Genomic DNA, 25,074 nt, shown 5'->3' on the forward strand with positions numbered 1-25,074 from the left:
GCAGTGGGCGGGCGGGAACGTGAAATTTCCGCGGTGCCTGATGGGGCTGTTCGGAGGCCGGGAGCTGTTGGCACAGGGGGACCCCTCGTTACTGCTGCCGCCGTCTCTGCCGCCTCATGGCGGCCATCGGAGTTCACCTGGGCTGCACTTCAGCCTGTGTGGCCGTCTATAAGGTGAGGGCCTGGGGGGGCTGGTTTGTGATTAATGTCGGCCACCCAGTTCTCCCGGTGCGGAGCCAAGTCCTTTGATCTCCTGCGGGGTTTGTGAACGGCGTGTCGCCGGCCTAGGAATGTCGCGTGGAGAGACATTACTGGGGGCAAGTTTGGAGGCGAAGCGCCGGGCGGACCGGCCTCGTCATTCGCAGCTCCTCCGGAAAGTCCACTGCGTCCTGGCGGACGGTTGTGACGACGTGGGCGCGCGGGGTCTGGAAACGTCCCGGCCGCAAAAGGCCTGGTGGGGGGCGGTCCTGGGGACGTAAGGGCCGTTGGAGGCCCGGAGAGATCTCGAGGACGGCTGGTCCCCGGGGCGTCAGGCCCGCCGGTGGCCCGGAGGGTCTTGGGGACATCAGGACCACAGGAGGCGCGGAGAGGGGCGGTCCTGGAGACGTCAGGGCCGCCGGAGACCCGGAGGGGGCGGTCCCGGGGACGTCTGGGCAGCTGAGGCCTGGGAGGTCTCGGAGACATCAGGGCTGCAGGGAAGCTGGAGAGGGGCCGTCCCAGGGACCTCAGGGCTGCCGGAGGCCGGGAGGGGTCTCGAGGATCTCCAGGGCACTGGAGGCCCGGAGGTGGGCCTGAACGTCCGACACCGGCGGCTTCTGAATGTTTGCCGCGAAAGGACCGGGTTGTCGCGATCTGAAACTGGAGTTGCTAATCCCTCGAAGCGTGTGAATCGAGTTGGTGGCATGCTCTACTTGACCTTTCTTGAATGAGAGAGCTTAACAAGGAGTTGTAGCTTCTTGGCATCAGTGGGGAGGCGAGAGGAACAATAATAACCAACTCCCCTAATATTAGTCTCGCACGTAAATGTCAAGTAACTTGGAAGGAAAACCAAAGAGATTTAGTGCTACTTCATCATACGTAGAAAAAGGAAGAAAGATGTACCTGTCGGGGAAGAACGAAAACTAGAAAGGGTGATGTCATAAGGCTTGTTATTGTATATAGAAAGATTATTATGTTTGATCCATTTATCGACTGGATAGAAAAAATGAGGCAGTTCTTTGTGGAACACTGACCTTGTATAAAATCTAGGAAATTAATAACGGCCATTGAATCTACAAATTTAAAATATTGATGTAACGATTTTTCTATCTACGCATGTGGCAAGATAACACTGGTCCACATATGTCTGATGGGACTATCTATCTGTATATGTCTATATGTGTTTTGTTTTCAAAAGACCTAATAGAGTTCTATTTTTTTTTTTTCCAGGATGGCCGGGCTGATGTGGTTGCAAATGATGCAGGTGACAGAGTTACTCCAGCTGTAGTTGCTTACACAGAAAATGAAGAGGTACTATTTCCCTCATTTTTGTATTTTGAAATAAGCAGAATTACATGCATTGTAATATACTGCTCTTTTTCAGGTTGTTGGATTGGCAGCAAAACAAAGTAGAATAAGAAATATTTCAAATACAGTAATGAAAGTAAAGCAGATCCTTGGCAGAAGGTACGGAATAAAATAATAATCTTACATATGGGAAGAAAATGTGTTTATACATTCTGAACATAATGTGCAATGAAACTGGAAACACCAGTTTGGTTTTCTGTTGCTTTTTATGATTGAGTCATTTCAGAGATTATCCCAAGTAGGCTCTTTCTTTTGATAATTAGTGTTGAATCTTATCAAGGATGGGATTCACTCAGATATTTGTTTCTTGCCGACGGGTCTGTTCTTATTGATGAATGCCACCATTCACATAGTTTGATAATTTGTGTCATTTAGAAGTGGTAATTTGGACTTTTCACCTTTTTACGTCACTGAAGGAATTTGAAAGATTTTGTGGGAATTTGAAGATTTTTCTGTACTGAAGTTGAATTTTGCAAAATCTATTACAGTTGGTCATAATGTATATAGAAGCTATTGATTTTCTTCCTCGGGTCCTTTTGTGACACTTTCTGGGAACTAACTTTTCCAGCTGCATTATGAATTTAATCATTAAAGAAACAGTTTAATTAACATCTTAAGAATCAGGTTAATCATCTGTTGTAACTTTAATTAAAAGATTAAAGAGGCTTGCTTCTCCAGACTTCTGTCTCCTCGAATTATAGATTGACATAATAATTAGAGGTTTTCATTTTCACTGGAGTAGTAATACTTGATACAGTGTTTTTAAATTTTCAAAGTGCTTTCACATCTATTATTTAATCCTATCAAATCCCTAAAAGATTGGAAGGGCAGGTTTTATTTCTTCCCATTTGTAGATGAGAAAATCAAGACACGTAGAAGTTACAGTATTACTCAGTTAGAGGGGTGAGCTAGATAGGACTGTGGTTCAGGACTTCTAACTTAGCCTCAGGTTCTTTCTACTTCTGAGAGTTTAAGTAGAAATGTCCTGTGTTGATCTTAGGATTCGAGGGTTATGGATTAAATCTAATATTTATTTCTTTTATATGTACAGGTATTTTTTTTTTATTACCCCTTACACATATTTAAGCTGAACTTGATAATTATTTTTCCCCCTTAGGGTGTTTATGCACGAAGTCAAAAATGATAATATTTTAGAGAGAATTAAAATTTTTGTGATGATAAATATATTCCCATATCCATTTATGTGTTGATAAAACTTAGTATTGAGCATATTGAAAATAAATTAGCTGGTGTCAAAAATTTGCAAGTTAAAAAAAAAAACCTCTAAAAAGGCGGGGAGCCGTACATGGGCCTTGAAGCTAGATTCGCTATACGCAGCCAAAATAGGGCTTTTTTTTTTCTTTATTAAACTTCTTATTTTGAGATCATTGTAGATTTACATACTGTTGTAGGAAGTAATAACAGAGAAATCCAATATATTACTGGATTTACCACTTTCTCTCGATGGTAACATCTTGGAAAACTATAGTACAGTGGCACAACCAGGATATGACATTGATACGATCCAGATACAGAACATTTCAGTAGATCTTTGTCCTGGTAGCCCTTTTTTAGGGCAGATGATCAGAGTAATGATACGGTTGTCTTCTGCCATATCATGCAACATCTTTGTATTGTCAGGAACAACTTAAGTGTACTTTTCTCGCCCCCAAAGTTAACCTTTTAACAAAGTGCAGTGGTGACAGTCAGGTGGGTATTATATAGCCCCAGGGCTAGTAGAGGATGAGCGCTCTTCAGACCTGCCGTTACACCATGATCCTGCGTGCACTTCTCTGGAGTGAGCTGCGTCCTGGTCCACATGTTCTGCCCTCAGTCTACTTAGAACACAAGGTGATTTTTACAGATATGCACTTGTATCAGGTCTTGGCCTCAGAAGCACTCTGTCTTTTGTGGAGGAGCCAGTCCCCTTTTATCAAGCCAATAAGACCCCTTGAAGCCCCTGGTCCGGTACCTGTCCTGGGCAAACTCCCCAAGTTGGGCTTTCTTAGTCTTGGCATCCTGCCTGTTTGCACCGTACTTACAGGGAGCACCACTTAACTTGCTGCCACGATTATCCTCACGACCCTCTCTGTAACTCTCATTCCCCTGTGGCCTTCCAGCCAGAAATGCGGTCCTTGGACCTGGCTTCTCAACAATTAGCCCTGAGAGGGAAGAATCGGCTGGCTCCTGGAAATACACTGAGAGCACACAGAGCTTCCCCACACCTTCAGATTTGCACCTTGCTGCCCAGGAGCTTCCCACAGCTAATCTTTCTTCCCAGTCCACTATGGCCAGTTCCAATAGCAGTGCGGGCATCCGGTGGTCCAGACAGGAGACACGAACGCTTCTCTCCATACTAGGCGAGGCAGAGTATATTCAACGCCTCCAGACTGTGCATCATAATGCAGATGTCTATCAGGCTGTGTCTAAGCGAATGCAGCAGGAAGGCTTCCGCCGCACCGAACGTCAGTGCCGCTCCAAGTTTAAAGTTCTGAAGGCGTTGTATTTAAAGGCGTACGTTGCCCATGCCACGAGTGTGGGGGATCCGCCGCACTGTCCGTTTTATGATACATTGGATCAGCTTCTCCGAAATCAGATAGTGACTGACCCAGACAACTTAATGGAGGACACTGCTTGGGCCAAGCACTGTGATCAGAACTTAGTGGCCTCTGACACCCCAGGGGAAGAGGGACCCAGCATTCTCAGAGCAAAAAGGACTCAGGCAGCAGATCATCAGCCTATCTTGAAAACAGTTAAGGAATCAGATGAGGATTGTCAACTGAGAATCAGTGACCAGATGCGAGAAACCAGTGACCTTGAGGACTCCTGGGATGAATCCTCGGGTGCAGGTAACTCCCAAGCATGTGAAGGATCGGGGTGCCAGAGTCACTCGGTTCTAAACAGCAGGATATGTTTGGACGGTGTGCTCTTCAACATTGTCTCCATTTCTGCCCCATGCCCTCTTATTTTTTAAGCCTCGTGGTCAGATAAAGGGCTCCAGGTTTTTAAAGGCAATGACCTTAAGTATCTAAGGTATTAGAACTTTTTAAATGTGGACGAAGTATTCTTTAGAACCAGACTAGTTTTGCCATTATTTATAGTGGGTGTGTAGGAATTCGTGACTAGAGATGGGGCTGGCTGGCTATGTGGAAAAGGGTTCAGGAAGGCAACAGGGAGGTTTTAGAGGTAAGACTGCAATTGGCCAAAGAGTCCAGATTAAGGAATTGAGATCTTCCCAGTCCCTGGTGGAAAGAGGCCTTTCCAGCCTCAGTTTTGTAACTGTCTTCTCAACTCCGCTGCTGGCTCCAAGCATTCCCCTAGCAGGAATGTCCTCTTTGCAACGTTGTTGCTTTGTTTTTCAGGGTGCTCGCAAGGGACCCCCAGCTACAGCAGCTCCCACCACCTTTTCAGAGGTGCGGTTGCTCCCTGTCAGAGCAGCCCCATGACCCGCCTGGGTGTGTCCGGTGAGCCCAGTCCGTGTGCCAGCACCAGCCGAAACACTCCTGGGGTGGCCTCCGCACCGCGGCCTCCGGTCTCCTCCTCCACAGTTCCTTTTGTTTCTGGTGGGGATAGGCCTTTGACCGGTGAGCCCCCTCCACGGTGGGCGAGGCGAAGAAGGCGGTCAGTGGCCAGGACTATTGCGGCCGAGTTGGCAGAAAACAGGAGGTTGGCACGAGAACTTTCAAAGCGTGAGGAAGAAAAATTGGACAGGCTGATTGCTATTGGTGAGGAGGCCAGTGCTCAGCAAGACACTGCCAACGAGCTCCGCAGGGATGCCGTGATCGCAGTCAGACGCTTGGCCACGGCGGTGGAAGAGGCCACCGGTGCTTTTCAGCTAGGGCTCGAAAAATTGCTTCAGAGGTTAATTTCGAATACCAAAAGTTAAGAATTGATTACAAAGAGGCTGTTTCCTAAACTGGTAGAAGCCCAGTTCCAACACCTGCCTTTTGGTACCCTGGCTCCTTTTACACGTCCTTAGGAATAAAGGAAAGAAAAAACGGATGAACCATTCATATGCAGAGTAGCGGGAACGTATGAGCTAGTTGCTTTTCCAAGCTTCTTCACGAATTGGAAGACCTCTCGGGCATGCGAGGAGAGGTCTGACAGAACGGATGGAGTCAAGACCAGAGAGAGGGTTAGCCGCGGCCTCGCTACTAGCGTGGGGCAGTTTAGTTTACCTCGACACCAGTTTCCTCATCTGTATGGGGGCCCGGTAATAACTCCTGACCTGCCTACCTCACAGGGTTGTTGTGAGGACCCAATGGCTAGTAGATGTGAAAGGGTTTAAAAGTTTAAAAGCACTACACACTATATACATGTAAGTTATTAATGCATATGACCTTGGCCGAAGTAAGGCTAGGGTGAGGCACGTTAGTTGACAAAGAATTATGGTGTCTGGCGTGACCTCATTGCTTGAATCTTTACCAGTTTCACTTGACTGCTTCTTAGAAGTTTAAGGTTTTCATTTTTTTAATCCCTCTCTGGCTCATTAGACTGATACAGATCCATGTGTTTATACCTTTATCTCTTATATTTTCACTGCTGTGTCTATGACATACTTACTAGTAAGCACTCAATGGTCAAAGCAGCTTTCCTTCCCTTTCACTGGTTTTTAGTGTCTTACCACTCTGAGGATATAATTCAGAACCGACAGGGAGCTACAGTTGTGTGTTACGATTCGTATGGTCTTCGATATGATGAGGTATTGGCTGTTTTATAAAATATTAAATGTAAGTAAATTCTTTGCATTCCATATTATTTGGGTCCCTGATATACATAATTACATGTCTTTAGGTTTAGGGCGTCACTTGGAACAACATGTGGAAACAGTTTGGAATGTGTTTTCCAAGTGCTTTCAGCTAATTTCATTCCTTCCCTTTAGCCTTTTTTCTGTCTAGTATGTTACAGAGGCAAGCCCTAGAAGACTTTGCTTCTGGGGAACTTTGCAAAGTCACTTTTTCTCATACAGTGTAGACAAAAGTTCACCGTGTTAATGGCCTGTGGTGGAAGAGGACGGCGGGAACAACTGAGGATGGTGTGGATAAAGACCGCCTGCAGTAGATGACTCCTTTTAAGCACAAAGCCCTCAGTAAAGACGTACTCCTTTCCCCCAAAACATCCACGCTTCCTTTAGGAGATACGAAGATGTTGAGCCATACTTCCAATTTACCTTAGAAAGAATGCCATTATTGGCTGTCACGAAACCAACAAACTTCAAAGCTTTTAAGTGGTTTGCTTAGTACTTTCAGGAAATACAAATAAGAGCCTTGGAATTTAAAAGGCTTTTCTCCAGTCTACAGGCTGAAAAAAACAAGTGCAGGCATATTTGAAGAGGTTTTGTTTTATATTTTGTAGGCTTGGGTGCTTACCTATGTGCTGGAAATGCAGGTGGGTGGAGAAAGAGTCAAAACAACACGAGGAATATAGCCAGAGCGTGAGTCGGAGGCAGGCAAGCTGCACTGACGAACGGGTGATGCGTGTAGAAGGCAGCTGATGTGCTAGAGCACTGGGTTCTAACCCTGTCACGGTGTGTGACCTCGGGCAGGTGACTTGCCCTTTTGGTGCCTCAATTTCTTTAAAATGATTTGTACTAGATGACTTTTCTAGTACCTTCTAGTTCTAAAACAATTCTGTAAGTGACATAACAAGAAAAAGGCAAAGTAAACTTTTAATTGTAATATTTTCAGTCACAGTAGCATATTGTATGTTTGAAATACTGGTAACAGTTGTATTTTAAGAGAGCATTCTACGGTATTAATATTTATTAATATACTCCACTTACATAAGCACCACACCAGACGTAGGTTCCTTGCTTTAAAGAAGCCTATATTAAGGCAGTGAAACGGATATATGTGTGTGTGCATTTTCTCAATTGTTTTAGGCCTTTGTATGTGTCTGTTTTAACTGGGTAACACTAATATAAGTACGTAGACTTTCTGGAAAAACAGGGAAGTACTCAAAGGAGAGTTAGGCCTGTACTCTATTAACCTATTAATGGTAGCAAAGTATGTAGGCAGGGCTTTATTTGAGATAAGTGCTACAGAACAGGAGTGCAGCTAAACGTAGGAGGTAGTACTGTGAAAATCTTTTGGGTGAAATAACTTTAATGTGAGAAGAAAAGGAAAGTTCTTAATGAAATAAACAGAAAAAGAAAATACTGTTAAGAGGAGGCCATTCTCATTGAAAGAGAACAAGCTCAGAAACCCTGCCTAGGCTCTGGGCCCCGCCGTTCGTGCCTGCCCACCCTTAGGCAGGTCACCTTACCGCTCTGTGACTCCCATTCCTCACCCACAGAGGGAGAGACAAACAACCCTCCTACCTACCTCGCGGGAGTGTGGTGAGGGCCAGATGAACAGATGAATGTAAAAACGCTTTCAGATGTGGAAGGCACTGTCTTGTGACAGTGATGGGGAAGACCGCCCCGGAGCACATTAGTGCTGCTGTGTGCCAGCTCCGACAGTCTGCTGATGGTGCAAGAGACATTTAAGGAAGGACGAGGAAGAGAAAGCGGCAGTGCTTGTAAAGGTTGTGGTACGACGGTGGGGTTAACACTCTGCCTCCTGAAGACCGTGATGTAAATGAGGTGCTGTGTATGCCAGCCTCCCACCACCCTTTGTGTTTCTGTTAAGTGATTTAATCCTGGTGTGGACAAATAAAGTTTTTACTTGTATGTACTTGTGGTCAGTCCGCTACTTTCTGGCGATATCCACGACCATTTGTCGTCACCTCCACTCTCTGCTTTCTGCTTCTCTACTAGCTAATCTCCAGGGTCTCGCCTCCATACGACCCTGAGAGCTTCGTGTGCTTTCTGTCCTCACATGAGAGGGGCCCTCTTCGCAGGGGAGTTGAGAAATAATTTTCCGTTTCTAAAATGTCTATAAATTCCATAATATAGGCTTTTTGGCAACGAACTATCTTGACTTGGGTAGCTTACAGGATGGATAGATAACAGGATAAATTGTCCTGGTTGACCACAACGCTTGTTCTAAAGAGAACAACTGGTAAGTGTCATGCTGAAATGGTATTGGTGCAAATAAGTATGGGCACACTTCATCTTTTTTTTGGCGTGCTCTTAAAATAGTTATCCAGGATCCAGTCGAAATACCGGATTTAGAGAAAGGGAGGAAAAGAGGGCTTAGTGAAAAGAATACTAAACTTTGTATTAAAGATCTGGATTCCAGTCAGTTCTGCCATGAATTAACCATGGGACTTTGGGCAAGCTACTTACTAAACCTGTTTCCTCTCTTAGCAGTTTTTAGATGATAGAGAAGTGTGAGGAACCTGCAAGTGTTCTAGACAGTTCTAAGCCAAATTAGTCACTTAAACCCTTCTGTCTTCCTCTTATTTACGCAGGTTAGGGTCTTGCGATGCCCAATAACTTCAGCAGTTAGTCGCTATTAATTTTCAACTCCTCTTTTTTAAGACTGGTCTCTGAATGGAATAGCTGCAACCCCTTGGAAGGAGGGTTAAAGTGGAAGGGTTTCCTTTAATTTCTAGATGAAATTATAGCAAGAATCAAGGACTCCTGTCACTGCCCAAAGGGGCAGAGGTATTTTAGTCATTTACCTTGTTACTGGGAGGCAGCCGGTTAGATGTAAACAACACCAGCCTGATAGAGAAGCCTGGAATCAAGTACCAACTGTTCCTTATTAACTTATAAGGCATTGACTCTCTATGAACTATTACCTCCCAAATAATACCTGCCAAATTAACCCCACTGAGGTGTTGTGAAGAGCAAGTGAGGTAATAAACGTGAAAACATTTTTTAGTCTGCACAAACTGGTATTTTGAGCAACATCATATCCATTGTTTTAATTTTTCATTGCCGTACACGTTTATCTAATACCTACTTTGTGTAGGACGTTATAGATCTGTCTACTTGCAGTACGCTGCACCTTTCCACATAGAACATTCATACTTTAGCTCAGTTTTTTGTTTTTTTGTTTTTTGTTTTTTGCTTTGGGTGTTGATTCATGTTCACGAGCCAAGGAACAAAGATGGTGTTAGGTATTCTGGTCTGCCCTTACTTTGACATCTTTCTTTTCATCCTTTTTATCTCAGTGATTGTCAGTGATCAGTCTTCACCATCACAGATGGGAGTATATATGACATAAAATCATTGATATTCTGAAAAATTACCCTCAGATGTATAGCATCTGTTAATAACAAGATCAGAACAAATAAGAGCTATTTACTTCCAAACATGAAGGTTAACACGTGTGTGTGTGTGTGCCTGCGTGTGCACGCAGGTTAACACTTTAATAGGATTACTATAACCACTAAATAATTGTGTCCATTTAATCCTATCACTTATAATATATCCTGATTTGTTAATATTAAGCAACTTCATGATTTTGTTTATATTTTTATATTTGTTTAGTGATATTAAAAATATAGTCTTCTTTAAATATTACTCATCAACAATACTGATTTTAATAATTATCTTTATCTTTACGGACAGCTCTGATGATCCGCAGGCTCAGAAATACATCACGGAAAGTAAATGTTTAGTGAGTATGGTTCTATTATTACCCCTCCGTTACACAAAGTCGTTGCCAAGGTCATAACCAATTATATTATTTTGAAACTTTCTATCTTTATTAAAATCATTCCTTATGTAACACACCTACAATTTCCTTTATAGGTCATTGAAAAGAATGGAAAGTTACGATACGAAATAGATACTGGAGAAGAAACAAAGTTTGTTAACCCAGAAGATGTTGCCAGACTGATATTTAGTAAAATGAAAGGTATTGAGCAAAAGAGACCTTTTAAAAGTTGACCTTAAAAGTTAGAGGTGTTTCTTGATCTGGAGAGAAGCAGGGTGATTGAGCAGATTAAGGAGACCTAACACTAGACCTGACTGTGTCACTGACTGTCCACGTGACCTTGGTTATTTGACTAACCTTCCCTGACTTTGGTTTCCTTAGAAGTAATGTAAATGGGTTGGGCCAGGCTCACATTTTCACAGCTTCTTAAATTGAAGTGGCCAAATAAGTGGGAAGAGTTTCTTTCTCTGCTCAAGATTGAGAGTGCTCTTTGAACAGTTCTTTAGGTAGATTAAGTAGGTTTGGCTCATTAACACTTCCCAGGAAGGCTCAAAACCGAGTGGCAGTGCTGTGGAACAATTTGGGAAATTCGGGAGCAGGTGAAAAAGCTCACTTCAGCTCTGGAATTGTTACGAATTTGTGGGATGGAAGGCATTCTTCTGGTGTGTTGAACTAACACGCTGTTTTGTCTTCACACGGACACATGAAAGACTCACTGTTAATGGAAGCAGTCTAATTTGGGAGATGGTTGAAACTTTGAAGCCTAAGAGCCAGGCGTTTTGGAAAGTACCTGGTTCCGTGTCCACAGATTTCCAAATCCACAAAAAGTTCTGCACGATTTAAGAGAGCCAGAGAAGAGGGGCGCCTGGGCGGCTCAGTCAGTTAAGCATCGGACTCTTGGTTTTGGCTCAGGTCATGATCTCACAGTTTTCGTGAGTTCAAGCCCTCCATCGGGCTCTCGGCTGGCAGTGTGCAACCTCCTTGGGACTCTTTCTCTCTTCCTTTCTCTCTGCCCCTCTCCCACTCATGCTGTCTCTATCGCTCCCAAAATTAGTAAGTAAACTTAACAAATTTAAGAGAGCCAGAGAAGAACATGAATGGGGTGGCCAAATAAGTGAATTGGAAAATCTTTACAGTGAGAAGATCATGGTACAAATTAATAAACCACAAAGTATCATGACATTTTTCTTGTGTCATTAGAATTTATTTTTATTTATTTATTTTTTAATACAGAAACAGCACATTCTGTATTGGGCTCAGATGCAAATGATGTAGTTATTACTGTTCCATTTGATTTTGGAGAAAAGCAAAAAAATGCTCTTGGGTAAGTTTATCTTGTTTGCTTAGAGGAAATATAGATTTTATAATATCACAATGTAGTAAAAGGTAAAACTGTAATTGAAAGTACCTTAGGCAATAAAATTGTATTTGTAAACAGATGTATATATTTACATATGTAATTAGTATGGTAAAAAGTATAGTAACGATCATTAATATTTCCTATCTGTAATGCCAAGAGAACATAAAGTTCGATGTACCTTATTAAGCTGTTTTGATTGGAAATATTTTTAATTACCGGGTTAAGTTCATGTTTATAAGTTGCTTTACCTTACTTTCATATAATCAAGGTTTATGCTGGAATTATATAAAAATATATACAGTTTTAGATATATTTGCAATTATTTCTTCACCTTATTAGATCTTCACATCTAAACAAAAAGTTGCGTTTATTTTTTATAGGTCATTATGAAAATGTAATTGATGAGCATGTATACCTTTGTTTTGAGGATAGAGTTTTATCTGGCACTTTGGCAATCATCTGAGTTGCTTGTGGGACAGATAATTGCTTTATTTACTTGAACTTGTGGGATGTTAAAAACTGACCCTAAATTAAAGAAACTGGAAAATTCCAAAATGTATTATAAATTTGTCTTAATCTCTAACATTTATAAGCATGGACATTTTTGAGACTTTTCTTTATTCGTTATAAGCACGTTATTTTTTTTTTGTCAAGAAAATACTTGAACGTGTTGTGATATTAAATTCATTGAAAGCAAATTGTCCACAGGGAAGCAGCCAGAGCTGCTGGGTTTAATGTTTTGCGGTTAATCCATGAACCATCTGCAGCTCTTCTGGCTTATGGAATTGGACAAGACTGCCCCACTGGAAAAAGGTAAATACCATATTTGCAGCTTTAAGTTTTTCAGTGCAGAAAACATTTTTAGATTATAGCAATGGGGATCATTATATAAAGCAGTGGGTTCCAAGCCTTTATGGATGAAATGACATTGAAACTCTCACCTGGCGTTTTTCAAATAGATGAGAAAGACTTCCTAGGAGAGCAGAGAAAGGACATAACAGGAGGGAAGATTGAACTTTGCTGTCCTCTTATTACTCATGTTATTTGTCTTTTTTTTTTTTTTTAATGTTTGTTTATTTCTGAGACAGAGGGAAACATAGCGCGAGGGGGGAGGGGCAGAGAGAAAGGGAGACACAGAATCTGAAACAGGCTCCAGGCTCTGAGCTGTCAGCACAGAGCCCGATGTGGGGCTCGAACCCACGAACCATGAGATCATGGTTGAGCCAAAGTCAGACGCTCAACCGACTGAGCCACCCAGGCGCCCCTCTCATATTATTTGTCTTTATTGGAGGAGGATTTGAAATGTGTAAGCCCAGCCAAATTCCAACTCAAGCCAAGGCACTGTTCATTTTTCTACCAATTCCAATTATTAAACATGTTTAGAAACAGTAAGTCTTTTATATACATTTTTCTTGGCAGGAGATGGGGGGAATCCAGCATGGGATTTAAGGCGTTTTTTGATAATGAAATAGTAAGACATGCTCCTAATTTAGTTGTTGAAACTTCTAATACATCTGACACAGACACCTTTAGGGAGATTAATTTGACACCTTTAGGGAGATTAATTCTGATGTGTTTATTTTCCCTAGTTGTTTCACCTTACTACTATTTCACAGTTAAAGAAGTTAGTATGTATAAATCAGTAGGAAATTAGTTTATGTAGAATATCAGAAATGAGCTTCTAGTTTTGCATGTTTGATTTTTATAGAATGTGTCATTGTAGTGGTAACTTGGATAATATTAGCACATAAAGTTTCTGTATTTAATTCTGTTATGATTCATTATAACCACGAAAAGAAAAGTTAGTGTTTTGAACTCCAGTTACTCAAAAGAATCCAGTTTACATATACAACTAAATAAAAACAGACTTTGGTTTTGATTCAGAATATAGGGGTTCCAGGCTTAATTCAGCACTAATCAACTATTTGTGACATAAAGGGATTAAACTAAGTGACTTCCAATGTCCAACCTGCCTTTAAAGTTTTGTGATTCTCTCATAACTTACTTATGTTTTCTTTCTTTTAAGCAATATTTTGGTGTTTAAACTTGGAGGAACATCCTTATCTGTCAGTGTCATGGAAGTGAACAGTGGAATATATCGTGTTCTTTCAACAAACACTGATGATAACATAGGAGGTACACATTTCACAGAAACCTTAGCGCAGTATCTGGCTTCAGAGTTTCAGAGGTAAATATTAATGGACTTCATGATATATTTTAATTGAAGTTTCTCTTCTGGGTTTTTGTACTGTTTTAAATTGCCTTGCTTCAAAGGAGGATGTGGGAGTTTTTTTCAGTGCTTTGGATATTTTTGTGTCTAGAGTTACAATGTCCTCTCCAGGCATTTGCAGGGAAGCAGAGGGCAAGTTGTCCAGTGCAGTGGGCTCGGATTTCTCATTTAGTGTGAGGGCTGCCAGATGTTGAACTTCATGAACGTGGGTCTCAGTTAAATTTCTTAATACCTCGGGTGCTGCTATTATGTCTAGATAAAGGAGTGTACAAGCACTTGAGGGCTCAATACCTTCTGAAAAATTTTTAAAAGTTTAGATCTGATGAAGGTTACCTTATGTTACAGTCACATCCCAGTGAATTAGTGTCGTATGGAGTGTTTATTTAATTACTAATCTGCTATCACAAGCAGCATTTTGGTTTTGTTACTAGATGTAATTATTCCATTCAAAATCAAGAGTCAAATAGATAAAGGTTCTATTTCGGACATTGCCACTCTTAAAAAATATTTGGCTGAAATAATATTTTCATCAGTTTGACTAAACTGACTAGGTAAAAAAAGTCTTGAAAAAGAGGTAATTACTTACTTGTTTCAAAAAGACCTATACTGGGGTGCCTGGATGGCTCAATTGGTTATTATTATGGCCACAGAATTGAGCAGTTCTAAGTATCAAATATATTTGTTACTCATTTTTTTTAAGGAGGCCCTTCTGTTAGTTGCAAAGAATTTTCTTCAGAGATTTTGGAGGGTTTGAAGCCTGTAGTAACATCTGATATTAATATTAATGTATGGGCTTATTGTCCTAGTAGGCATTATCTACATAATTCTAAATGGTCTAGTAATTTTTAAACTTCAGAGACTATATTTTTAATCTAGATCCTTCAAACATGATGTGAGAGGGAACGCCCGAGCCATGATGAAGCTGATGAACAGTGCTGACATTGCAAAGCATTCTTTGTCAACCTTGGGAAGTGCCAATTGTTTCCTTGACTCATTATATGAAGGTCAGGATTTTGACTGCAATGTGTCCAGGTAAAACTGAATGAAGTCCAAAGAACTTTAAAAAACAAAATTCCGGGAGCGCCTGGACGGTTCGGTTGGTTAAGCCTCTGACTTCGGCTCAGGTGATGATCTCACAGTTGGTGAGTTCGAGCCCCGAGTTGGGCTCTGTGCTGACAGCTCAGAGCCTGCTTCCAATTCTCTGTGGCCCTCTGTTTCTGCCCCTCCCCGACTCATACTCTGTCTCTCTCTCTCAAAAACAAGTGAACATTTAAACAAACAAACAAAAAAAAATTCCAGGCCGGAGTGAGGCAATGCCCAGGCGGTGGGGCCGATGCTGCCTCCCTCCAGTGCCAGGAGGGTTGGGAGAAGGAGCGGGAAGCCCATGGCACCTGCAATCAGGGCGGATCCCGTGCCTGCCCCTTCTGTGTCTGCTTTGCGCCCCCGTTCCCCTTGGTTCTGCGACCCTCCTGCCTCTGCTTCTGGGCTCCTGGCCACATTGGGCCAGCTGGGCGGCCCCGGTGAGCCCTGCAGGACAGGCCTGGCACTGGGTCGCTGTGCCTGGCACTGGGTCGGACCTCTGGCCCAGCACGCCTTTGTTTCTCCTGCCCCACAGCGAGCCTACCGCCAGGCAGAACCTCAGAGCAAAACAACCCCCTTCCCCCCCCCCCCCCACGACAGAGGCGCTCCTGAGCTTGCTAAGTCACCAGCCTAGAGTGGAGGGGACCAGCCTGCAGGGGTGGGAGGCCTGCCGGTGGGAGGCCGGGAGCTGCGAACCAGAGTGTTTCTGGTCTGCACAAGTTCCCCTGAGGCACTGAAGGACGACCTGGACCGTGGGAGGGGAACAATCCCCGCTTCCCTTAAGCGTGCACTGATGGCGGGCTTTGTTAAGTTGCAAACAATGTGCGAAATCGTTTGCCTACTTTGAGTTTGGGCGCAGTTCCCAGTGTTCTTGGGCCCAGCGGGCATCCTAGTGCTTTAGACGCACTCCCAGGAATCCACAGAAGCTACCAGTTGGCCTTGGTACCCTCAGAGAGATCTCAGGACTTGCACAAAGACGCGGAACCTAGGGACTTTGTGGTCTGGGCTCCACATCAGGAAACTGACAGACTTGGGCCTGGATAGTATTGCACTTGTGGGTGAATCACCCAAATCCAGTGCTTCTGGGCAGGCACCTGCTCTACTGATCCTGTGGGATGCAGCCATCTGCCGTGGGCCTCCTGGAGTGTCCTTACGGATCAGTCCTAAGGAATGGCAGCTGTTGACCCATGGGCCTTCTGGGCTCTGTGTGCTCAGGTCTCTGCCTGGCCTGTGGAAGAGAGCTCTGACGGTCACTGGACTCCCCACAGCCCAGGTCCAGGTGAGGTGGGCCTCTGCTTTTTCCTGAAGGACTGTCCTGTTCCCTGGGGTGACCAGGTTGTCTCCTGCCATGCTAGCTTTGTGTTCCTCAGTTTATAGCAGCTAGACTTCGCGTAAAGAAAGAATCGGCCAGAAATTTAAGGCTTTCAGGGCACAGACAAGGAGAATTCAGACAGTTTTCTATGACTTGGAACCACATTATCGACCAGCCTGATCGCAGTACTGAGCCCCGGTGATGCCATGTGTTGTTTAGGTGGAAGAGGGGCAGCCCCTTTGGCCGGCAGCACCCCCCCTTCCTCCTCCCACCTTACCTCATGTATTCAGTGCCTGGTTCAGGTTGATGCTGTCCTGTGAGCTCTGTGCTTGCTGGGCAGGGAATGTGGACAAGTTCAAGCCCTGGTCCCGAGGAATTCTCAGTCCCCTTTCCAAGGTGGTTCCATCAGCTACTGAGGCCTCATGGCCTGCGGGTGCTTCGCCTGTGGTTCAGGACACGGGCCTGAGATGCTTAGGGAGGCTCCAAGCCTTGGGGGAGCTGAGCCCAATTTAGTCCTGGAGAAGTGGGAGACAGTCTGCTTAGAGTCCCTGGGGTACAGAGCAGCTGGAGTCCTTCCGCTCTGGGGAGGGACACTGTCCGGGAGAGATGACGCACTTGCTCCAAGAGGTGAGGGGGCTGCACCGGTCTGTAAGCAGGGGTCTGACCTTTTGTGGCACCGTCTGTGTGTGTTGGGTGGAGGTGGGGGCGCTGCACGACCGGCATCTGGGTGAAGGCTGACCCTAATTAGAATTCAGGATGGAGAGGCCAGGATGAACCCGGCCAGGCCCTGAATGCCTGCTGCGGAGCCAGGGCCCCATCCTGGTGGTAATAAAGAGCTTCCTAAGTGTAGGGAGCAGGAGGCGCCATTGTCTAAAATGTGGCTGGAAGGGTGTCTCTGGCAGGAGTGTGGGGGGAAGGGGACCATGGGAAGCAGGCTAGCATTTCAGGTGTTAGTGTGACCAGGGCCCGGGAGCAAGACCTTGGAGGTGTAAGAGAGTCGATGCAGGGGAACTTTGAGACTGTAAGGGCGTGAGGATGGGTCCTGAGAGGGATATGACAGCAGAGATGATATGGAAAAGGTGGTAGGAAATAGGATAGCAGAGTTGATGATACTGGACTGGTGTCATCTCACTTTTCTCCTGCCCAGCCTCTTCATTAGAGGCACCCATTTAAGAAAAACAAATTGTTTTAATGACTTTATTAAAATATTCAAATACCATAAAAGTGTATAGTTCTGTGGACTTTTGTATATTCACAGACTTATGAAACTATTACCAACCAGTATCTGTTTCTGGTTCTGCTTCTAGAACATTTTCGTTCCCAAAAGAAATTCTATACCCATTAGCAGTCACTTCCTGTTCCCACCACTCTCAACCTCTGGCAACCACCTATGTACTTTCTTTATGTTTTTGTCTACACTGGACATTTCACATAAAGGAAATCATATGGTATATGACCTTCCATGTTTGGTTTCCATCACTTAGCATGTTTTTAAGGATCGTTTATGTTGCAGTACATACCAATATTTTATTTCTTTATGTGATTCAGAGGCAGCCATTTTTAACTTACTGTTTTTGGTTCCTTAGAGTTGTCTCCGTATTTCTAAATGAGAGATTTTCACCCTGATTCATGAAATTTACATGTACTCTGTTGACTCCCTACAATGAAAGATGAAGAACAATAGTTTCTTTACCATATTTAGGTTTTTCTTTTCTAAGTTAAAATAATGGATCAAGCAAACGTAAGATACTGAGGTATAAAATTATTAATAACGTCTCTACATGACTTTATGCCTCCCCCTGGAGTAAAAATATGTGATGAAATCTCCCACGGTTTCTAAGCCAACTGGTGAAGTGCATCGCAAGTATGCCGTCCCCACATAGCAGCACGGCTGTCCCGGGGAGGCACAGGGCCTGAACCCCGTGGAGCAGAGTGGTGGTTGTCTGGCCTCAGAACTCCGTCAGCTGTGGTGTTGGCCGCGGTTATGTTATACAGTCATTTTCAGGTTCTGTAAAAGAATCAGCAGCGGGGCTAAGCTGAAAAATGGGCCCTGAATCAGTTGCTTGGGAACAAAAGTTAGTTGTAATAAAATGCTGTGAAGAAGCCTTAATAACCACTGGGCTGCACCCTGCTGTTAATTTATATGAGGGTTTCTGAGAATTATTAGGGTTAATACTGAGAAAATAAAATGGAGAATTAAAATAACAACAAGAACAAAATTCCAAATACATTTATATTTAGGTGTAATTTTCTCACCTTGGGTTTTTTTGTTCGTCCTTTTGAGATTTATTAGCCATCAGTAGAAGGAGAGCTCTCCCGTGTTTACTTGTGAGGTGTAGTTCTTGTCAGACTAAATAACCCTTCCCAACGTTCCCAAAGTAATGACATCAGTTGTGATTGCTTGCGCTGTTATTTACAGCTACAAAGAGTAGTGTGTGAAAAAGCATCCTAGGTCTTTGAAAGAAAGGCTTAAATTGCTGCTTAAATTTGATGTGGGGCTTACACATGTTTCAATGGTATTTAACTTACCAGTGAACACAGTGTAGCAGGAGTCTAAGTAGTAGTACGTGTTAACTCCTCAAATCCCGATAACAGCCCGTGAAGTAAGTAGTGGTCTTTTCCGTACTTCACACATGAGGAAGCTGAAACAGATGTCTCATTCTTGCCCAGGGCTCCAGAGTAAGAATGTGTAGTGTTAGCTACGGACTGGGCGTTCAAACCCAGCTAGTTTGACTCCCGACGTCCATACTGTCACTGTCATACTCTAGTGAAGATTCTTGTCTGTCTTGGTTTTGTTGGCTCTGGTCATCCATTGGCAACCTTTTTAAGTTTCGATGGTGTTCATGATATTTAGTGAACACAGGTTTAATGTACATAAAATTGTTTTAAATTCCCTTATCTTTTACAGAACCCAAAATATTGGTTTCAAGTGACTATGCCTTTACCCGGAGAGAGTCCAAAGAGAGCACATTGCCCTATCATTTTGCCTGGCATGTTACTAACAGTAATAATACCTACCAATGGTTCACTATTCAGACCTCTCAACAACCTAATAGGTAACTTGGAAACATAGTGAAAATTTCCAGAATTACAGTATTATTTTTAGGATTCTACTGACTGTATTTGGTTAAATTTACTCCTCATCTGGCCCTTAGAGTTTAGCTTCTTCACCCTCCCTGGGCTTTCCTGAAGATTCTAGATCTGTGTGCCCAGCACTATAACCAGTAGCCAGTGGCTATTTAAATTTTAATTAATTAGAAATAAATAACAGGGGGAAAAGGAAGAGCAGTAAAAATTCAGGTCCTCAGTAGCACTAGCCACAGTTCAAGTGTTCAATAGCCTGACATGGCTGGTGGCTCATAGAAAGTTCTATTAGCACTGCACTAGCTCTTTTAAGAGAGATTTCAAACTATAGCCCCAAAGATAGAAAGGTATTAAATTGAACAGAAATCTCTTTGTGGGCAGAATGTTGTGTATTTTTTCTGTTTCTAGAATTTCTAACTTAGTACTGAGTTTGTCCAAGTTCTCAGTGTGTGTTTATTACTGCTTATCTATTAGGAATGAAATAGAATTTATAATGTTTCATTAAAGAAATTTTGCCTTTATCACAAAGATTTCAATGGTAAAGTATATTTCAGTATCTACAGGTAGCACAAAAAATAAAAATCAGTCATCTGCATTTAAGTTTAGTATGAAATTAGGGAATGCATTTTTCATAAACATAGATTTTTTAAAAATTTTTTAAATGTTTTTATTTATTTTTGAGAGACAGAGACAGAGTACTAGTGAGGGGAGGGACAGAGAGTGAAGGAGACACAGAATCCAAAGCAGGCTCCAGGCTCTGAGCTGTCAGTACAGAGACCGATGCAGGGCTCAAACTCGTGGACCACAAGATCATGACCTGAGCTGAAGTCAGACGCTTAACCAATTGAGCCACCCAGGCGCCCCAAACATAGATCTTTCTTAAAATTATATGCTAGCATTCGAGCTTCTCAGAGCAAGAGAACTAAGTTTATGTACAGCATAGTCTCAGATTATAAAAAAAAAAAAATAATAATAATAATGAGAAATAATCTTTTAAACTTTTAACATACAAAAATAGCAAAAGCTTGTAAATGATGGTTTGGTTTGAATCTGGCTTTGTTGGGAATGCCATACACTGAGTATTTATTTTTAGGTTTTTTTTGAAAGCTTACAAGTAAGCCATGGGTAAGAATCTTCCAACTGAATTTGACATTGAATGCCTTCATACATTTGTAGATGAATAATTCAGATGTTTTCTCCCTGTGGAGTTCACTGCTAGGTGTTAAATATCTTGTTCTGTTCACAAACCTGTTCTTTTTTTTTTTTAAGTTTATTTATTTATTTTGAGCGAGGGAGAGAATGTATGGGTGCAAGGGGGTGGGGAGAGGCAGAGAGAGGGAGAGAGAGAATCCCAAGCAGGCTCTGCGCTGATGTAGAGCTCGAACCCACAAACCGTGAGATCATGACCTGAGCCGAAATCAAGAGTCAGAGGCTCAGCCGACTGAGCCACCCAAGTGCCCCTACAAACTTGTTCTTAAAACATCACATTAGGCTTTGGCATTACCCTTCACAAGAAAACTTGTTTCATTGTATTAAGCCTTTCTCCTTGCTTTTTCCTCTGTGTGTGTGTGTGTGTATGTTTACAGAGCAAGATTTGAACTTCTCTGTTCTCCACTTTTTAATAAATGTATAGAAGCAATCAGAGAACTCTTAGAACAAAGTGGATTTACAGCAGATGATATCAATAAGGTAATACTTTTATATTTTTCTTATTTATTTTAGGAGTAGTTTCAGACTTGGGATTTAGGAAATGGCCCCTTGGTACTAAGATAATATTTTTGTTAATTTAAATATTTTCTGAGCTTGTGTTAATGAGCAAGGAAAATGGAATTTTTTATTATTGGCTCCAGTGGTAAATATTTACCAGTTTCCTAGCAAAAAAAGAATAGTTCCTTTCCAATATGTATATATTTTTTTCAATGTTTATTTATTTTTGAGAGCGGGGTTGGGGCAGATAGCGAGGGACACAGAGGATCCGAAGCAGGCTCAATGCTGAGAGCAGAGAGCCGGATGTGGGCTTGACCCTACGAACTGTGAGATCATGACCCAAGCTGAAGTCAGATACTTAACTGACCGAGTCACCAGGCACCCCTGCAGAATATTTTTTAATATGTAAGCAAAAGCTGACAGGTGTTTGCATGTTTTCTATGTGCCAAGCACTGTTTCTAAGTATTTTACATGGGTTAACTCATTGAATCCTCACCAACAACACTATGAGGCAGGTGCTTGTATTTATCCCCATTTTTTCAGTGAACGCACCGAGGTACAGAATGACGAGTAACTTCTGGGCAATCACGTAGTTAGCGGTTGAACCAGGATTTTACACCGCATAGTTCCCAAGTTTGCTGTTAACAGTACACCAGACCGCTTTTCTCTGCTCGCATAAGAAAGCATTTTGAGACTTTCAAAAGTATTCAAATTGTTAATATTTCCTTTTCCCCCAAGATTGTTTCTACTCCTTTAAAAAAATACTCATAAAAAAAAATGCAGGAAATACCAAAAGGCAACCACTGTTGTATCTTGGAACATTTCTAACTAATCCAATCTGTACGATTTTGAATTTTATTTTCTTTATATAATATTATAACCAATTCCTTTCCCCATATTACTGTAGAATATTCATAACACAATTTTAAATAGATTCTTAATATGCTAGGAAGGGAAAGGCACCATAGATTATTTCATTGATCTATTGTGGACACTAGGTTGGGTCTCCCCCTCATCACCCAAAAGTGATGCCCACCTTTGAACATCGGCTTTTACCATATTTGGGGTGGATTCCCAATGTAAAATTATTGGGTTGAAGAGTATAAATAGTGTAAGACTACCTTTACCTTCAGTTACTTTCTAACAGAGTTGCCTCATATGTAACTAACTTGGATTTAAATTTAAAAAGAAAAAGTTGCATTAACTAATACTCATTATCAGCAGTACCTAAAGACAGGCATTTTCCCTCCCTGACTCTGAGTCTTACCATTTAAAGAAAGAATTGTTGAAGAAAGATAGTCTGAATATTTTATTGATACCAGAGGATTTTCTCTTAAATGTTTAATTTTGTGTTTCCTTCTGCCTAAATACTTCATTTTCTTTGCGTATTTATTTAAATCTTTGCAGTTTTTAAAAAATGTATTTATACAAATGCTTTACATAATCGGAATATTAACTGTAATATACAGTATTATGTAGTAATATACTACAGTCTTCTTTAGGGTTGTTGTGAGGGTTAAGTGAAATATCGTGTGTACCATAATAAGTGATCGGTTAACCTAAGTTCTCTCCCTTCATTAAGTGGTCATAGAGCCCTGACATTTAGATATCACGATATCACAAATGGTACAGTTCTCAAATGCCTGAATTCAGATCAAATACATTGCTTGGATAAAGAATGCTGTTAAAGATTCACTCACCAGATATTTCTAAAATATAAGTTTCGAGAACTTCAAAACGGAGTTGTCTCTAGTTTGTTGACCTTACAGTAACAAACAACCCCCAGCTGCAGGTGGGCAGCTAAAGGTGACTGTAGGTCTGTTGCTACAGCTGTTTTCTAAAACGGGCTTCTCATTCCGTGACCCCGGGCTGAAGGAGCGGCTATCTGGGACGGGCATTTCTCATGGCAGAGGGGAAAGGAGAGAGCTTGCGAGAACACGCACGGCTTTTAAAAAGCTTCTGCTCAGATACAGTGCACTTCAGTGGACTCCCATTCCGTTGGCCACAGCTAGACACATGGCCAGGCCTGACAGCGGGGCCGGGACACGTACCCCAGCTGCGGAGAGGGCTGCAGCGTCAGGGCAGTGGCAGTGGGTGTGGAGGGAAAATCCTCCTATGGAGAGGGAGGAGGGATTGACTGGACTTTTACAAGCCTTAAAACAGTGAATGCTCACAGCAGCACCATGAGGTAGGCATCATCGTCTCTGTGTTCAGATGAGGAAACCATGGTTTCCCAAGAGGTTAAGCACGTAAGTGGTGGAGCCACCGTGAAACCGGGGCTGGAGCTCAGGCAGTCTGCCTCTGTGACCTGAGCTCTTTCTTCACTCCTCTTTGCGCCCATCGCCTTTCTCATCCTCCTGTCTGCAGGTCTCTTCCCAGCAGAATTTGTTTCTGTCAGAGCACTCTTCTGATCTCTTGCTTGAGCAGGACGTGCCTGGTTTCTGGCCTGTCCTTTACTGTGGACACTTCCCCTTACTGACCCTGTTTCGGTGTCCCCTCCTGCCCGGCCGGACCCATACCTGGTCCAGGGCCCCTTCTCTGAGTGTGGGAGGAGGTGCCGGTGGCCCCCTTCTGGCTTAGGGGAGGGGCTTGGGGACTCACAGCGTGTGTGTCCTCCCTACGGGTCCTCCTGCTTTCACACCTGTGCTTCCCCCTCACTTTCCGTGGTGCTCGCTGTTCCCAAGTCCCGAGCCACTTAGGGATTCTGAGAGTCAAACCGTCTTGCTTTCTCTGGTTTTCTCAAACTTCATCTAGTCAAAGACAGTTACCTCTTTTTTCCAGCTTCCAGAACTTGTTGAAATCCCAAACTCAAGATCTCGCTCTCATTTATTTTGCCATTATACACTTATATCTTCGATTTCTTTGTGGTCGGTTTTGTGGGCTTATGGAAGAGTATTTTGATGTAGTTAATCCTTCCATTTTAACCAAGCTCCCACATTCTACAGCTGCAACTTTAATAGCTACATAGTATTTTTTGGTATTGACATACCTTAATATATAAAACCAATTGTTTTTTTTTGGCTACGTAGGTTGCTTTGGTTTTATAAACAGCGCTCTTTGTGGCTCTGTGAGCATCCTTAACTCCTGCAGAATAAAAGTTAGGAATAAATCCCAAATTTTAAAACTTTTAGTATTCGTTACCAAATTGCTCACCAAAAAACAATTTACTTTCTGAGTAGGTATAAACATTCATTATTAATATTGCAATTTTTCAAAACTCCATTTATTCATACTTTCTTGAGAGAGCTTTAGAGTTATTTTTTAGCTTCTTATGTAAAATCCCACTGTGATTTTGTTAGTTTCATTAAGTCTTTAAAATAATTTGGGATGGTGGTGTAACTTCATGGTATTTTGTTTTCCTAACCATGAAGTTGATCTCTTCCTCTGTTCAGATCTTCTTAAATTGTACATTTCTCAATATTTACATTAAGTTATCACTATGTGTGCTGTGGAATTTATGGCTATTGTGTATGAGAGGTCTTCTATATTTTTATTTTCTAATTTGTTTTTGCTATAAACAGAATACTTAATTGGATTTTCCTTATTTATCTTATATTTTGCCATGTCATGAACTCTTGGTATTTCTGTTTTCACAGCGTCTTCTAAATTTCCTCGGCATACATTTAAATTCAATTTTCTAATTAATCTCCAACTAATTATTGAGCACACCTATTCTGGGCAAGCAGGTTTTAGGCTCTTAAGATACAGCAGTAAATGTAACAAAGTCTTTGCCGAAGTAGAACTTAACATGCTAGTAGGGATATTCTGGTAATACGTAAAGGAACATATAAAGAAAATAATGCCCAGGGGCGCCTGGGTGGCTCAGTCAGTTGAGTGTCTAACTTCAGTTTATGTCATGATCTCACAGTTCATGGGTTTGAGCCCTGCGTCGGGCTTTGTACTGACAGCTCAGAGCCTGGAGTCTGCTTCAGATTCTGTACCTCCCTCTCTCTCTGCCCCTGCTCCACTTGTGCTCTGTCTCTCAAACGTGAATAAAGGTTAAAAAAAAAGTTTTTTTTTTTTAAAGAAAAAAGTGCCCAGTTGGGATAACTGCTGTGAAGAAAAATAAAGTGCCTTTATCAGGCATAGCTGTTGGCAAAGGGTGATTTTTCAGATAAGAGCTCCATCTAAGGAGGTGACTTTTTAAAAAATTTTTAATGTTTATTTAGTTTTGAGAGAGAGAGAGA

General features: G+C 42.3%; 2 protein-coding genes across 3 annotated transcripts in view; both read left to right on the forward strand.

Annotated features, from left to right (window-relative positions):
- Window positions 1-25,074, forward strand: part of HSPA14 (heat shock protein family A (Hsp70) member 14) — a 43,173-nt gene continuing 18,099 nt past the window's right edge. Inside the window, exons 1-10 of the mRNA XM_060659277.3 lie at window positions 1-173; window positions 1,428-1,508; window positions 1,582-1,664; window positions 10,027-10,075; window positions 10,210-10,315; window positions 11,348-11,438; window positions 12,183-12,287; window positions 13,501-13,662; window positions 14,581-14,736; window positions 20,767-20,869. Of these exons, the coding sequence (XP_060515260.1) occupies window positions 117-173; window positions 1,428-1,508; window positions 1,582-1,664; window positions 10,027-10,075; window positions 10,210-10,315; window positions 11,348-11,438; window positions 12,183-12,287; window positions 13,501-13,662; window positions 14,581-14,736; window positions 20,767-20,869 (993 nt within the window). The 5' untranslated portion in view covers window positions 1-116. The remainder of the gene's footprint in view (window positions 174-1,427; window positions 1,509-1,581; window positions 1,665-10,026; window positions 10,076-10,209; window positions 10,316-11,347; window positions 11,439-12,182; window positions 12,288-13,500; window positions 13,663-14,580; window positions 14,737-20,766; window positions 20,870-25,074) is intronic.
- MSANTD7 (Myb/SANT DNA binding domain containing 7) lies at window positions 1,580-8,235 on the forward strand. Of its 2 annotated transcripts, XM_060659284.2 has the most exons (3): window positions 1,580-1,664; window positions 3,686-4,414; window positions 4,928-8,235. In XM_060659284.2, the coding sequence occupies exons 2-3, from the start codon at window positions 3,853-3,855 to the stop codon at window positions 5,449-5,451; spliced, it is 1,086 nt and encodes a 361-aa protein (XP_060515267.1). In that variant the 5' UTR covers window positions 1,580-1,664; window positions 3,686-3,852; the 3' UTR covers window positions 5,452-8,235. The 2 variants fall into 2 exon arrangements, with proteins under 2 accessions (XP_060515267.1, XP_060515268.1); XM_060659285.2 differs by lacking the exon at window positions 3,686-4,414 and having other exon boundaries at window positions 1,585-1,664.

Source organism: Panthera onca, chromosome B4 (genome assembly GCF_046562875.1).
Source record: "Panthera onca isolate mPanOnc1 chromosome B4, mPanOnc1 haplotype 2, whole genome shotgun sequence".
Lineage (NCBI taxonomy): Eukaryota > Metazoa > Chordata > Mammalia > Carnivora > Felidae > Panthera > Panthera onca.

What these genes read in the sequence shown, in the direction of transcription:
- MSANTD7 (XM_060659284.2), top strand. Translation starts at nt 3,853, where the DNA reads ATGGCCAGTTCCAATAGCAGTGCGGGCATCCGGTGGTCCAGACAGGAG. An exon ending in GGATGAATCCTCGGGTGCAG is followed by an intron (nt 4,415 to 4,927) that starts GTAACTCCCAAG and finishes TTTGTTTTTCAG; the next exon opens with GGTGCTCGCAAGGGACCCCC.